At 45.2% G+C, this 15,827-nt stretch overlaps 1 protein-coding gene across 1 annotated transcript; it reads right to left on the minus strand.

The window, feature by feature from the left end:
- Positions 1-379: 379 nt before the first annotated feature.
- On the minus strand, positions 380-15,501 carry ATP13A1 (ATPase 13A1; the record flags this gene model as incomplete). The annotated part of the gene is given in 21 exon segments (XM_088154871.1): positions 380-727; positions 729-782; positions 1,185-1,322; positions 2,685-2,796; positions 3,035-3,165; positions 3,168-3,179; positions 3,758-3,954; positions 5,223-5,256; positions 5,258-5,338; positions 6,988-7,104; positions 7,106-7,140; positions 7,917-8,013; positions 8,797-9,015; positions 9,215-9,322; positions 10,199-10,324; positions 10,646-10,692; positions 10,695-10,755; positions 11,344-11,484; positions 11,487-11,518; positions 12,386-12,543; positions 15,356-15,501. Coding segments are annotated over 21 exon segments (2,367 nt in total), but the record flags the coding sequence as incomplete, so codon positions are not given.
- Positions 15,502-15,827: the final 326 nt, after the last annotated feature.

Genomic DNA, 15,827 nt, shown 5'->3' on the forward strand with positions numbered 1-15,827 from the left:
CGTTGTTATTCCTATTTTTTTGGTTTAATTCCCAATTTTTGTATTTAATTCCAGCTTTATCGGTTTAATCCTCAATGTTTGTGTTTAATTCCCCGGTTTTTGGTTGAATTCCCCTTTTTTTTTTTTGTTTAAGCTGCAATTTTTGTGTTTAATTCCTGTTCTCGGGTTTGAATGCCCTGGGTTTTTTGTTTAAGCCCCAATTTTAGGGTTAAATTCACAATTTTTGTGTTCAATTCCCAATTCTTGTGTTTAATTCCCAGTTTTTGGGGATTTTGGCATCCACAATCCCTTCCCATCAAATCCCTGATATTTCCCACCCCCCCCCCACCATTCCCCATTTTTTCCCCAGCAAAAAGAATTCCAAACACTTCCAAAAACAAAAGAAAAAAAACACCTCGATCAGGATTTATTTTTTCATTGCCACATTCCGCTCCCCCCTCCAAGAAAAAAAAAAAAAAAAAAAAAAAAAATCCCTGGAGAACGAAAAGTCCCGGGAAATTTGGAAAATTCCAAGAATTTCTGGGGAGGGTTCAATTCCCACCTTGGAAGCTGCCAGAACATTCTGGGAAAAGTGAAAAATTCGGGATCCTCCTTCGCCGAGGGGCCGGGAATTCCATGATTTTGGGTTTTTTTGTGGTTTTTTTTTGGGGAATTTTGGGAATGGCCCCCTCAGGAAGGCAACTCGGAGGCGGGAGCTGCCCAGCAGGAGCTGCAGGAGCCGATCCACGGAAAAGGGCGAGCAGGAAATCGGCCACCAGCACGGCCAGGATCAGCAGGCGGAACTGGGGAAAAGGGGAATTCCGGAATGTTCCAGGGAAATGGGCGCTGATCCCACCCCAAAGCCCTGGGAATTCACCCCCAAAAATCCCATCCTGAAATCATCACCTAGGAGCACCAGCCAGAACCGGGAAAACGGGAGAGGGAATTCCAGAATTTTCTATGGGAATTCCAGAATGTTCCAGGCCAGAAATGGAGCTCCCAAACCCCCCCAAATTCCAAACCCCCAAAATCCCTGGGAAATTCAGGGAGTTCCTCCTGGACTCGGGCCTCTCACCTGGGCGGGGAAATCCCAGAACCTCCTCCCTTATAAAAATCCCCGTCCCGCAGCCGTTTTCCCCATGGAAATCCCCTGTGAAACTTCGGGAATTTCGGGGAATTCCTGGCGGGGGGGGGGTCGGTCTCACCTCAGCCGGGATCTCGACGAGGCCGAAGCCGAGGTTGAGCTCGGGGCAGGCGCCGCTGAGCAGCCCCAGCACGGCCGAGGCCGAGAGCAGCAGCGCCCAGAGCAGCGCCCGGTTCTGCCCCAGGCTCTCCATGAACGGCTGGGCCCTGCCAAAAGGGGCACTGGTTTGGACTGGGAGCCACTGGGAGGCACTGGGAGGCACTGGGAGGGACTGGTTTGGACTGGGAGGGCACTGGGGGGAGTGGGAGGGGCACTGGGGGGGAGTGGAGGACACTGGGAGGGCACTGGGAGGGACTGGAATGGACTGGGAGGGACTGGTTTGGACTGGGAGGGGACTGGGAGGGCACTGGAGGGACTGGGAGGGCACTGGAAAGGGAGTGGGAGGGACTGGTTTGGACTGGGAGGGCACTGGAGGGACTGGGAGGCACTGGGAGGGCACTGGGAGGGCACTGGGAGGGAGTGGGAGGGACTGGTTTGGACTGGGAGGGCACTGGGAGGGAGTGGGAGAGCACTGGGGGGGAGTGGGAGGACACTGGGAGGGCACTGGGAGGGACTGGAATGGACTGGGAGGGAGTGGGAGGGGACTGGGAGGGCACTGGGAGGGACTGGGAGGGGCACTGGGAGGGCACTGGGAGGGACTGGTTTGGACTGGGAGGAGACTGGTTTGGACTGGGAGGGACTGGTTTGGACTGGGAGGGCACTGGAGGGCACTGGGAGGGCACTGGGAGGGGACTGGGAGTGACTGGGAGGGCACTGGGAGGGACTGGGATGACACTGGTTTTGGACTGGGAGGGGACTGGGAGGGCACTGGGAGGGACTGGGAGGGCCACTGGGAGGGCACTGGGAGGCGATTTCCCGAGGTTTCGGGAGCAGTAAAATGGGGTTTGATGGCACTGGGAGGGCACTGGTTTGTACTGGTTTGTACTGGGAGGGATGGGGGGATTGGGGAGATGGGGAACAAAGGGGGAAATTGGAGAAAAGGGGAGGAGAAACTGGAAAAAGTGGGGATGGAAAGTGGGAAAAAGAGGAAGGAAAAACTGGGGAGAATGGGGAGGAAAAGCTGGAAAAATGGGAAGAAAAACAGGAAAACAGGGAGGAAAATGGGAAGAAAAAAAGGGAAAAATGAGGAGGAAAAAGTGTGAAAATGGGGAGGAAAAATTGGGAAGGAAAAGTGGGGAGAAGAAACGGGAAAATGGAAATGAAAAACTGGGAAAAAATGGAGGAGTAAACTGGGAAAAATTAAGAGGAAAAACTGGTAAAAATGGGGAGAGAAACTAAGAAGGAAAAATTGGAAAAAATTGGGAAAAACAGGAAGGAAAAACAAGAGAAACTGGGAAAAGTGGGGAGGAGAAATTCGGAGAAATAGAAACGAAAAAAATGGGAAAATGGGGAGGAAAAACTGGAAAAAAAATTGGAAAAATAGGAAATAAAAATGGGAGGAAAAACGGGGAAAACTGAGGAAGAAAAGCCTGGAAAATTGGGAATATTCCCGAATTCCCACCTTGTAGTTGATGGCAAAGGTTGCTGTCTGCATGGCCATGGCCAGCAGGTACACGGTGCTGTTCACCAGGGAAGGCTCAAATTCCCGGCTCAGATCCACAAATTCCTCCTCCCTGGCATGGAAAAATTGGGGGATAAAATCGTGGGGATCAATCTGGGATTAATTCCCCCCCCCCCAAAAAAAAAATCCCATTTTTTTTGTTGGGGTAAAATTTGGTTTAGAACTAAAAAAAAAAAAAATGGGGGATTGTTTGGGATCAGAGCCTCAATCCCCGGAATTCTTTGGGATTAAAGCCTCAATCCTGGAATTTTTTTGGGGGGGAATTTTTTTTTTGGGGATCAGGGCCTCACCTGGGCTCGCTCCGGGCCTGAGCTTCCTGGTACAGGAACACCAAGCTCAGGAAATGCACCAGGAATTGCAGCAGCACCGTCAGCACCGTGTACAGGTTGAAAATATTGGGAAGACGGCCTCTCCTTGGAAAGTAGTCTTCAAGGGCTGGGGAAAAAAAAAAAAATAAAAAAAGGGAATAAAAATAAAAAATAAGGGTTGGAGTTCGAATCCTGATGATTTCCTGTGAGAATTTTCAACTTAGAAGGGGTTTGGGGGTGTTTTAGTCCCAGATAAATTGGGATTCTGGAGGTTTTTTTCCCAGTTGAGATGTTTTAAAATTCGAGATTTTCATGGAAAAATGTCAATTTTGGATGTTTTTTTTTGACTCTTTCTCGCTGTTCATACCCAAAAATTGAGATTCTGAGAGGAGGAAAACCCCAAATTCAACATTCCTGCACCTCCATCTTCAGAAATGAGGAATTTCTTATAGTAAATAGGAATTTTTTTGGGGGGGAAAAAAAAACCAAACAACTCCTTTTGCCACGCTTGGGATGAATCCCAGGGAATTCCTGGCTCTCATCTCGGGTCAACCCAAACGCAGGAAAATCACAAAATCCTTCAGAATCCGCCATTTTGTGACCGTAAATGCGAGATTTTTTTTTTTTTGGGGGGGGGTGGGGTGGGGAAAAACCCCTATTTTTCCCCAAATTTGAGATAAATCCCAAGGAATTTCCAGCTCCCACCTTGGATCTGGAGATGAAGAGGAAGCATCCAGCCAGGAGCAGCCCCTGGAGCGTGGCCTGGAGGTCGCTGAATTTGACGCCCTGCAGGAACAGCACGCTCTGGCTGTAGGCCAGAACCAGAGCGTTCAGAGCCAGGATTTTAAACATTTGCAGAGTGGTGACCAAAGTGCAGCGACCTTGCTTGATGACGTGGCAGACTGAGAAGGGGAAAAAAAATGGGGATTTGGGGAGTTAGAAATCAAGGAAAAAGCAAGGGAGAAGGGGAAAGGGTGAGGGGAGAGTGGGGCAGCCATGAGGGGAAAATGGCGGGAAATGGGTGAGGCCTTCATGAGGGGAAAAGGGGGGAAAAGGGGAAAAAAAGGTGGGAAAAGGGGGGAAAAAGGGGGAAAAAAGGGTGGAAAAGGGGGAAAAAGGGGGAAAAAAATGGTGGGAAAAGGGGGGAAAAGGTGGGGAAAAGGGGGGAAGAAAGGGTGGGAAAAGGGGGAAAAAGGTGGGAAAAGGGGGAAAAAGGGTGGGAAAAGGGGGAAAAAGGGTGGGAATTGGGTGAGGCCTTCATGAGGGGAAAAGGGTGAAAAAAGGGTGGGAAAAGGGTAAAAAAGGTGGGAAAAGGGGGAAAAAGGGCAGGAATTGGGTGAGGCCTTCATGAGGGGAAAAGGGGAAAAAAGGGGGGGAAAAGGGGGAAAAAGGGGAAAAAAAGGGTGGGAAAAGGGGGAAAAAAGGGGAAAAAAAGGGGGGAAAAAGGGGGAAAAAAGGGTGGGAAAAGGGGGAAAAAAAGGTGGGAAAAGGGGGAAAAAAAGGTGGGAAAAGGGGGAAAAAGGGCAGGAATTGGGTGAGGCCTTCATGAGGGGAAAAGGGTGGAAAAAGGGTGGGAAAAGGGGAAAAAAAGGTGGGAAAAGGGGGAAAAAGGGGAAAAAAAGGTGGAAAAGGGGGAAGAAAGGGTGGGAAAAGGGGCAAAAAGGGCAGGAATTGGGGTGAGGCCTTCATGAGGGGAAAAGGGGGGAAAAAGGGTGGGAAAAGGGGAAAAAAAGGTGGGAAAAGGGGGAAAAAGGGGAAAAAAAGGTGGGAAAAGGGGGAAGAAAGGGTGGGAAAAGGGGCAAAAAGGGCAGGAATTGGGTGAGGCCTTCATGAGGGGAAAAAGGGCGGGAATTGGGAATTTTGGGTGGGGTTTTCACGGATTTGGGGATTTAGGGTTGGAATAAGTTCAGGATTGTTTAGGATAAACCCAAGGCTATTCTGAGCTTCAAACCCAGAGCCCAAGAGCTCCAAATGTTGGGAATTCTGAGCTGGAATGGGCTCAGGACTATTTAGGATAAAACCAAAGATAATTCCGAGCCCCAAATCTGGAACCCAAGCGCTCTGAATTTCGGGGAACAGAGAGCTGGAACGTTCAGATTTGGGGATTATTTTCTCATTCCCACCCCATTCCCGAGGTTTTTTTCCCAGTTTTTCTGTGCTGGGCACTCACTGCACTGGATGGAGGAGAGTTTGGAGGTGAAGGGGGGCGGCGATGCTGGCGTCCCCCAGCTTCACCACCGGCACCTTTTCCTCTTCCAGATCCCTCAGCACCTGGCTCAGACGCTCCTGTGGGATTGGGAATTCCCAAAAAAAAAAAAAAAAAAAAAAAAAAAACCCAAAAATCACCCAGAAAAACCAGCTCTGAATCCACCCCGATCCAGCAGGGAAAGCGCGAGTTTGGGATCTCGGGTGATGGGGCTGGAGGTCCCTTCCCACCTCCAGAATTCCAGGATTTATCCCAAGTTTATCCCAGTTTTCAGGTCCCTCCCAGCCCCCAGAATTCCAGTATTTATTCCATGCTTCATGTCCCTTCCCAACTCCCAGAATTTATTCCCTGTTTTATATCCCTTCCCACTTCCAGAATTCCAGGATTTATTCCACGTTATCCCTTTTCCCACTGAAATTCCCTCTATTTTCCCCTTGGAATTCCCTCTCTTTTTCCCCTTGGAATTCCCACTTTTTTTTCTCCTTGGAATTCCCTCTTTTCCCCCCCTTTTTCCCATTGAAATTCCCTCTTTTCTCCTCCTTTTCCCCTTGGAATTCCCTCTCTTTTTCCCCTTGGAATTCCCACTTTTTTTTCTCCTTGGAATTCCCTCTTTTTCCCCTTTTTCCCATTGAAATTCCCTCTTTTCTCCTCCTTTTCCCCTTGGAATTCCCTCTCTTTTTCCCCTTGGAATTCCCACTTTTTTTCTCCTTGGAATTCCCTCTTTTCCCCCCTTTTTCCCATTGAAATTCCCTTTTTTCTCCTCCTTTTCCCCTTGGAATTCCCTCTCTTTCTCCGCTTGGAATTCCCACTTTTTTTTCTCCTTGGAATTCCCTCTTTTTCCCCCTTTTCCCATTGAAATGCCCTCTTTTCTCCTCCTTTTCCCCTTGGAATTTCCTCTTTTTCCCCCTTTTTTCCCATTGAAATTCCCTCTTTTCTCCTCCTTTTCCCTTGGAATTCCCTCTTTTTCCCCCTTTTTCCCATTGAAATTCCCTTTTTTCTCCTCCTTTTCCCCTTGGAATTCCCTCTTTTCCCCCCCTTTTTCCCATTGAAATTCCCTCTTTTCTCCTCCTTTTCCCCTTGGAATTTCCTCTTTTTCCCCCCCTTTTTCCCATTGAAATTCCCTCTTTTCTCCTCCTTTTCCCCTTGGAATTCCCTCTTTTTCCCCCTTTTTCCCATTGAAATTCCCTCTTTTCTCCTCCTTTTCCCCTTGGGAATTTCCTCTTTTTCCCCCTTTTTCCATTGAAATTCCCTCTTTTCTCCTCCTTTTCCCCTTGGAATTTCCTCTTTTTCCCCCTTTTTCCCATTGAAATTCCCTCTTTTCTCCTCCTTTTCCCCTTGGAATTTCCTCTTTTTCCCCCTTTTTCCCATTGAAATTCCCTCTTTTCTCCTCCTTTTCCCCTTGGAATTCCCTCTTTCTTTTTCCTTGGAATTCCCCTCTTTTTTTTTCTTTGGAATTCCCTCTTTTTCCCCCCCCTGTTGCAATTCCCTCTCTTTTTTTCTCCTTTTGCCTTCTGGAATTCCCTTTTTTTTTTTTTTTATCTCACTGGAATTCCCTCTTCTTCCCCCCACTGAATTCCCCCTTTTCCCCCCCCCCCCCTTTTCCCACTACACCCATCCCGGAATTTGGAGCAGATCGTGATCTCATCCTCACTCCAGCCACCCTTTGAATCCTTCTCATTCCCCCAAAAAAAAAAAAAAAATGGAAATGGAATTCCCTGGGACTCCCCACCCTGTGTGCTGCCAGCTGCTCCTCCCTGTGGGCCAGGACTCGGTGCTTGGCTCCTCGGGAGGAGCCTCTGACATTCCCGGCTGGAATTCCGTCCCGGGGCCGGCGCTTCCGATCGGGAAACGCGCTCGGGGGCGTTGGGGAGCAGGGCCACCCCTGGAAATGGGGGGAAAAAAGAAACAAAACAAAAAAAAAGAATTCAATGAGGGGGGTGGAAAGGAAGGAAAAATGGGAGGAAAATTGGGGGAAAAAATCAGGGAAAAATGGGGAAAAAATGGGAGGAAATCGGAGAAAATCAGGGAGGGAGCGGAGAAAATCAGGGAAACGTTAGGGGAAAATCAGGGAGAAATCGGGGGAAAATCAGGGAGAAAATCAGGGAGAAAATCAGGGAGAAATTAGGGAAAAATCGGAAAAATCAGGGGAAAAAAGAGGGGGAAAATCAGGAAGAAATCAGGGAGAAATCAGGGGAGAAAATCAGGGAGAAAATCAGGGAGAAATTAGGGAAAAATCGGAAAAATCAGGGATAAAAAGAAGGGGAAAATCAGGGAAGAAATCAGGGTGGAAAGAGGAAAAATCAGAGAAAAGCAAGGAATAAAATGGCAAAAATTAGAGAAAATCAGGGAAAAAGAGGGGGAAAATCAGGGAAAAAGAGGAGGAAAATCAGGGACAAATTAGAGAAAATCAGGGAAAAACCAAAGGGAAAACCAGAGGGAAAAGCAGGAGGAAAATGGGAAAAAATGGGGAAAAACAAAGGGAAAAACCAGAAGGAAAACCAAGGGAAAAAAACCCGTGAAACCCCCCCCAGGAAAAGCTGGAATTCCCTCTTAATTCCCATTCGTGACCCCCCCAAAAAAGCAGCTTCTGGAAGTTGTGCAGTGCTGGGATTTGGGGGGAATTGTAGGAATTTGGGGGAATTTTGGGGATTTCCTCACCCACATCAGCGTGTTTGAGCGCCCCCACGTCGTTGGTGCCGTCCCCACACATGAGGGTGCAATAACCCAAACTCTTCAGGGCCGTGATCACAAATTCCTGCCAGAAAAAAAAAACAAAAAACCCCAAAAATTAAAATAAAAAAAAAAAAATTGGAAAAGATCCCCAAATCCAGGAATTCCCGACGTGGGGAATTGGGGTGGGGTTGGTGAGAAGGCTCCAAAAATTTGGGGAATTCTGGGTTGGATTTTTCGTTTCCGGGTTGTCAAAGGTGTGAAATTCTGGAATTTGGGGTTGGAAGAGGTTTGGCATTCTTTAGGGTTCAAACCAGTGCCATTCCCAAAGCCCCAAATCCTGGGAATTCCCACCCCAAAGACCCCAAATCCCCATTCCCAAACGCCCAAATCCTGGGAACAGCCATCCCAAACACCTCGAATCTTGGAATTCCCACCCCAAAGACCCCAAATCCCATTCCCAAACCCCCAAATTTCCATTCCCAACCTCCCAAATCCTGGGAATTGCCATCCCAAACACCCCAAATCCTGGGAATTCCCACCCCAAAGACCCCAAATTTCCATTCCCAACCTCCCAAATCTTGGGAATTCCCACCCCAAAGACCCCAAATCCTGGGAATTCCCCACCCCAAACACCCCAAATTTCCATTCCCAACCTCCCAAATCCTGGGAATTCCCACCCCAAAGACCCCAAATCCTGGGAATTCCCATCCCAAAGACCCCCAAATCCCCATTCCCAACCTCCCAAATCTTGGGAATTCCCACCCCAAAGACCCCAAATTTCCATTCCCAACCTCCCAAATCTTGGGAATTCCCACCCCAAAGACCCCAAATCCCGGGAATTCCCGTTCCCAGCACCCCCCCTCACCTTCTGCTTGGGAGCCACCCTGGCGAAGACCCGGATGTGGGGGATGAGCCGGAGCAGCCGATCCCGATCCCGCAGCCGGAGCTGCTCCAGCCCCTCCCCCGTCAGGCACAGCTCGAAGGGATCCGTGAGATCCCGCAGGGAATTCGGGAACGCCGGGAGAGCCACGGAGCCGTCCCGGGACCGCCACTGCCACTGCTGCCCTGTGGGAATGTGGGAGTTCTGTGACAACGGCAATGGGAATTCCAGGGGAGGTGGGGGGGGGGGGGATCCATTCCCAACATTCCCAGTCCAGGGGGTGAGCGATTCCAACTCGAATCCCCATCACCGTTCCCAGCTCCCCCCTTTAAATCCTGGAATCCCAGACCTCCATCCCCCCCCCCATTCCCGTTATTCCCGTTATTCCCGTCATTCCCGGTACCGGGGCGCTCCGGGGCTGCAGGATCAGGATTTTCTCTTTCTGCAGGAAATGCAGCTCCCGTGCCACGTGGCAGGCGGTCAGAGGGCTGTCCCCTGTGATCATCACCACCTGCAATTTTGGGAGTTTTTCAGCGATTCCCCCAAAAAAATTCCAGCCCAAATTTATAGGGCTAGGAACCCCCCCCCCCCCCCCAGAGATTGATACAGGGAATGTTCCCAAATCCAGAGGGTTGAAATCGGGATTTTCCACGTTTTCCACCTGGAATTTCCCAGTTTTTCAGCCTTGTGTTTTCCCTATTTTCTATTTGGAATTCTCCCTCTTTTCATCCTGGAATTTTCCAGGTTTTCAGCCTTGAATTTCCCTGTTTCTCACCTGGAATTTTCACAGTTTTTTAGCCTTGGATTTCCCTCATTTCCACTTTAACTTTTCCTGGTTTTTAGTCTGAAATTTACCTGGAATTTTCCAGGTTTTCAGCCTCCCATTTCCCTAATTTCCACCTGGAATTTTCCCAGTTTTCAGCCTTGCATATTCCCCCACTTTCCTCTTGGAATTTTCCTGGTTTCCAGCCTGGACCTTCACAATTTTCAGCCTCAGTTATTCCCCGGAAATTTCTGAGTTTTCCACCTGGATTTCCCAGTTTTCCCCAGTTATTCCCCGGAAACTTCTGAGTTTCCACCTGGATTTTCCCATTTTTCTGCCTGAAATTCCTCCTGTTTCTAGTCTGGAACTTTCCTTGTTTACAGCCTGGAATTTCCCAATTTTCAGACTGCATTTCTCCCTGTTTGCCATTTGGAATTTTCCCCTCTTTTCAGCCTGAGATCTTCCCCATTTTCCCCCATAGGAATTTTCCAATTTTCAACCTGGAATTTCCCCATTTTCCAACCTGCAAATTCCCAATTTCCCCTCCCACCTCTCTGGCCATTCCCCCCATTTCCCACCCTCCCCCAAAAATCTGGAATTTCTGCAATTCCCGGGATTCCTCACGCGGTGGGAAGCGCTCTGGATCTCTCGGATCACGGCCTTGGAATCGGCTTTGAGGGGGGAGGAGACCACGATGAATCCCACAAATCTCAGGTCACATTCCAGGGATTCCCTCTTCATCTCCCGCACCTTTTTCCATGGAAAAATCCTGGATTCAGAATTCCAAATCCCTTAAAAAGTCAAATCCCTCCTCCCAGCGCTGATTCCTGGGATTTGGAGAATCCCTGCAATGAGTTTAGTGCTCGTAAAAGGTTGGAGTGATCCCAAATTCCCAAAAGAAAAGGAATTTTCCTTGGAGAAATTCCTTTGGGATGCTCTGGAATGGGAATTTCCTTGGAAAAACTCCCTCAAAACCCCAATTCCACCCTTAAAAAACCTCTCCTTTTCCCAACCCCTCTCCCAGTGATTCCCAGGCCTGGAATTCCAGGATTTTTCCCGTTTTTTTTTCACCTGCTGGTGGCTCAGGGCTCCCAGTTCTTTGTAGCCCAGGGCCAGGACCGTGCGCCCTCGTGGGCGAATTCCCGATGGATCTCGTGGTAGTTGCTGGGACATTGGGATAACTGGAAAAAAAAAATACGGAAAACATTCCATGAGTGAAGAATCTGAGGGAATTCCAAAAGGTTTTGGTGGTAAAGTGGGAAAAATGAGGAGATCTGGGGGAAAGGGAGGCAGGGATTCGGGAGAATCGGGGTGGAATTTGAGGGAATTTGGATTAGTTTGGGATAGTTCCATTGGAATTCACAGTTCTCGCTCATTTCCATCTCCCTGATCTCCCAGCATTGCCAGATTCCCATTTTTCCTTGGAATTTTGCCCTCACAAGCTCTGGGCCCGTTTTTCCCTGGAATTTGCCCTCACCACAAAGCCTGGGCAGCCATTTTGAGCTCTTGCCATTCCCAGATCCCATTTTTTCTGTGGCATGTCCCTGAAATTCTCCCTCACCACAAACTTTGGGGAGCTCAAACATTCTCAAATTCCCATTTTTTCCTGGAATTTCCCTCACAAGCTCTGGGCCCATTTTTAATGGAATTTCCCCTCACCACAGGCTCTGGGCCTGTTCTTCCCCTCAGCGCAGAGCGGCCATTTTGAGCTCCCGGCATTCCCAAATTCCCATTTTTTCCCCCTTTTTTCCCGGAATTTCCCCCCTCACCATGGCGTGCAGGGTCTCGGGAGCGCCCTTGACGGCCGCCAGGTATCGGATTTCTCCAGAGGCGTTTTCCAGGGAAGCCAACACCGCCATTCTCTTCAGGGCACTGGAGAAATGAAAGCGCTGGTGAATTCTCATTCCCGGAGGTTTTTTAGACTCCTCGGGAAAACTTTCTCATCTGGAAACAAAGGAAATCAGGAAATCCTGAAAGGAGGTGCCGGGAGGGAAAAGGAATTGGGAATGAGGGGGAAAAAAATTTGGGAATTGGGGGGGGGGGGGGTGGTTTGAGAGGGATTCGGGTGGGAATTGTGGAGAATTCAGGGATTTAGAGGATTTGAGGGAATTCTGGATCATTTTAGGTGGAATTTGGGATAATTTAAGTGGAATTAAAGGGAATTCAAGATGATTAAAGTGGAATTCAAGGGGATTTTTGTGAGGGTTTTGTGGCATTTTGGTGGAATTTTTCGGTGAGGTTTTCACGGGGTTTTGTGAAGATTTTTTATGGAATTCTGTGAGGATTTTATGAGAATTTTTTGTGGTGTTCTGTGAGGATTTTCTTTTGATTTTCTGTAGGGATTTTGGGAGATTTTCTGAGGGAGTTTTGTGAGGATTTTGTGGGATTTTTTGGTGGGGGTTTTGTGATGATTTTGTGGGATTTTTGTAGAACGATTTTGTAGAATTTTCTGTGAGGGTTTAGCGGAATTTTTTGGAGATTTTGTGAGGGTTTTGTGGGATTTTCATGAAAGAATTTTGGGGCGTTTTTTGCGGAGTCATTTTGTGGAATTTTCTGTGAGGATTTAGTGGAATTTTTTTCGAGGATTTTGTGAGGGCTTGTGGGACGTTTTATGGAAAGATTTTGCAGGAATTTTTACGGAATGATTTTGTGGGAATTTTTACGGAACGATTTTTGTGCAATTTCTTTTCAGCGAGGATTTCTCGCCAGCGTTTTCCCCCCCCGAAACCCCTCAAAACACCACGGAAAAAATTCCAGAAAAATTCCAAGAAAAATTCCAAGAAAAATTCCAAGAAAAAATTCAGGATTTACCTTTGGTCAGTGTCCAATCCACAGCTGTCAGCATGGCTTTTTCCAGAGGATCTCCCACGATTGTCCCATCCTCCAGCTGCACCAGGGAATGGCAGCAGGCGATGGCCCGGTGAGTTTCCACTGGAATTTCTGACACTGGCATCACTTCCTTGCCTTCCCTGTGGAAAAAATTGGGATTTTTGGGATCATCCCCAGAAAAGAGGTTTGCAGGAAATTGAGGGGTTGGGGGAGGGAAAGAAAAAAGGGAAAAAAAATGGGTGGAATAGTTCAAATTGCAAGCAAAAAGGCACAAAATGTCCAAAAAAAAAAAAACCCCATAAATCCCATAAAAATCTGACCAAAAAATGCCATAAAGTTTCATAAAAAATTCCACCAAAAATTCTCACTAAAAATGCCATCAAAATCCAAGAAATCCTCGTCAAAAATCCCACCAAAAATCCTCACGAAATCTCCAAAATATCCCGACAAAATTCCCCAAAAAAATCTTTACAAAAAAAATCCCATGATTTTGCAGGGATTTTGTGTGAGATTTTTTTTGAGGATTTTATGGGATTTTTGTGAAGACTTTCTAAAGATTTTGTGAGAATTTTGAGGGATTTTTGTGAGGATTTTTAGGGACTCTTTTTTTTTTTTTTTTTTGCGTTTTTGTGGGAAATTTCGTGAGATTTTGTAAAGATTTTGGGGATTTTTTTTTTTTTGGGGGGGGAGAAATTTGTGACAGTTTTGCGGAATTTTTGTGAGAATTTTGTGGGTTTTTTTTTTTTTTTTGGGGGGGGAGAATTCGGTGGAATTTTTGTGAAGAATTTGGGAGGCTTTTCTGAGAATTTCGCGGGAATTCCGTGAGGTTTTTTTTTTTTTTCTGCTGCGTTTTGCAATCCTTATTTTTATTTTCCCATAAAACATCACGCAGATTTTTTTCTGACAACTCCTTGCAATTTTCACGGGGATTTTTTTCCCAAAAAAAAAAAAAAAATCTCAAAAATCCCATTTAAAAATCTCCCAAAAATCCGATTAAAACCACCGAAAAAAAAAAAAAAAATCTCAAAAATCCCATTTAAAAATCTCCCAAAAAATCCGATTAAAAACCACCGGAAAAAAAAAAAAAAATCTCAAAAATCCCATTTAAAAATCTCCCAAAAAATCCGATTAAAACCACCGAAAAAAAAAAAAAAAATCTCAAATATCCCATTTAAAAATCTCCCAAAAATCCGATTAAAACCACCGAAAAAAGAAAAAATCTCAAAAATCCCATTAAAAATCTCCCAAAAATCCGATTAAAACCACCAAAAAAAACCTCAAAAATCCCATTTAAAAATCTCCCAAAAATCCGATTAAAACCACCGAAAAAAAATCTCAAAAATCCCATTTAAAAATCTCCCAAAAATCCGATTAAAACCACCGAAAAAAAAATTTAAAAATCTCAAAAATCCCATTAAAAATCTCCCAAAAAATCCGATTAAAACCACCGAAAAAAAAATCTCAAAAATCCCATTTAAAATCTCCCAAAAAATCGATTAAAACCACCGAAAAAAAAATCTCAAAAATCCCATTTAAAAATCTCCCAAAAATCCGATTAAAACCACCGGAAAAAAAAAAAAAATCTCAAAAATCCCATTTAAAAATCTCCCAAAAAATCCGATTAAAACCACCGGAAAAAAAAAAAAAATCTCAAAAATCCCATTTAAAAATCTCCCAAAAATCCGATTAAAACCACCGGAAAAAAAAAAAATCTCAAAAATCCCATTTATAAAATCTCCCAAAAATCCGATTAAAACCACCAAAAAAACCCTCAAAAATCCATTAAAAATCTCCAAAAAATCCGATTAAAACCACCGAAAAAAAATCTCAAAAATCCCATTTAAAAATCTCCCAAAAATCGATTAAAACCACCGAAAAAAAAAAAAAATCTCAAAAATCCCATTTAAAAATCTCCCAAAAAATCCGATTAAAACCACCGAAAAAAAAAAAAACTCTCAAAAATCCCCATTTAAAAATCTCCCCAAAAATCCGATTAAAACCACCGAAAAAAAAAAAAATCTCAAAAATCCATTAAAAATCTCCCCAAAAAATCCGATTAAAACCACCCGAAAAAAAAATTAAAAAATCCATTAAAAATCTTCCAAAAATCCGATTAAAACCACCGAAAAAAAATTCAAAAATCTCAAAAATCCCATTTAAAAATCTCCCAAAAATCCGATTAAACCACCAAAAAAAAACCCTCAAAAATCCCATTTAAAAATCTCCCCAAAAATCCGATTAAAACCACCAAAAAAACCCCTCAAAAATCCCGATTTAAAATCTCCCAAAAATCCGATTAAAACCACCGAAAAAAAAATCTCAAAAATTCCATTTAAAAATCTCCCAAAAATCCGATTAAAACCACCAGAAAAAAAAAAAAATCCCATTTAAAATCTCCCAAAAATCCGATTAAAACCACCGGAAAAAAAAAAAAAATCTCAAAAAATCCCATTTAAAAATCTCCCAAAAAATCCGATTAAAACCACCGGAAAAAAAAAAAAAATCTCAAAAATCCCATTTAAAAATCTCCCAAAAATCCGATTAAAACCACCAAAAAAACCCTCAAAAATTTCCCCATTAAAAATCTCCCAAAAAATCCGATTAAAACCACCGAAAAAAAATCTCAAAATCCCATTTAAAAATCTCCCCAAAATCCGATTAAAACCACCGAAAAAAAATTAAAAAATCCCATTTAAAAATCTTCCAAAAATCCGATTAAAACCACCGAAAAAAATTCAAAAATCTCAAAAATCCCATTTAAAAATCTCCCAAAAATCCGATTAAAACCCACCGGAAAAAAAAAAAAAATCTCAAAAATCCCATTTAAAAATCTCCAAAAAATCCGATTAAAAACACCGAAAAAATCCCAATAAAAGCCCCAAAACGTCTCATTCTCACCCCGTGCTGGGGCTTTTTTTTTTCCCCAGCATTTCTGGGATTTTTGGGACCCACCTGAGCCCGGCCACCCCTCGCACCACCAGGTGGTCGCTGGTCAAGGTCCCGGTTTTGTCGAAGCAGCAAACCTGGACCTTCCCCGCGAACGGGATCCGGAACGGTTCCGTGCAGTACACGTCTGGAAAAAAAGTAAATTTTTTTTTTGGGGGGGGAAGGAAATTGGGGATTTTTGAGGAGGAAAAAAATGTGGGGTTTACGGGGAAAAGTAGGAGAAAAAAAATGGGGTTTTTTAGGGGGAAAAATGGGGGTTTGGGGGGAGAAAATGGGGTTTTTTGGGGGGAAAAAGTGGGGGTTTTGGGGGAAAAAATGGGGTTTTTGGGGGAAAATTTGGGGTTTTTGGGGGAAAAAACTGGGGATTTTTAGGGGAAAAACTGGGGATTTTTAGGGGAAAATTGGAGATTTTTAGGAGAAAAATTGGGGTTTTTAGGGAAAAATTGGGGTTTTGGGGGAAAGATTGGGGATTTGGGGA

The sequence above is a fragment of the Sturnus vulgaris genome, chromosome 33 (assembly GCF_052056855.1).
Source record: "Sturnus vulgaris isolate bStuVul1 chromosome 33, bStuVul1.hap1, whole genome shotgun sequence".
In the NCBI taxonomy this organism is placed as follows: Eukaryota; Metazoa; Chordata; class Aves; order Passeriformes; family Sturnidae; genus Sturnus; species Sturnus vulgaris.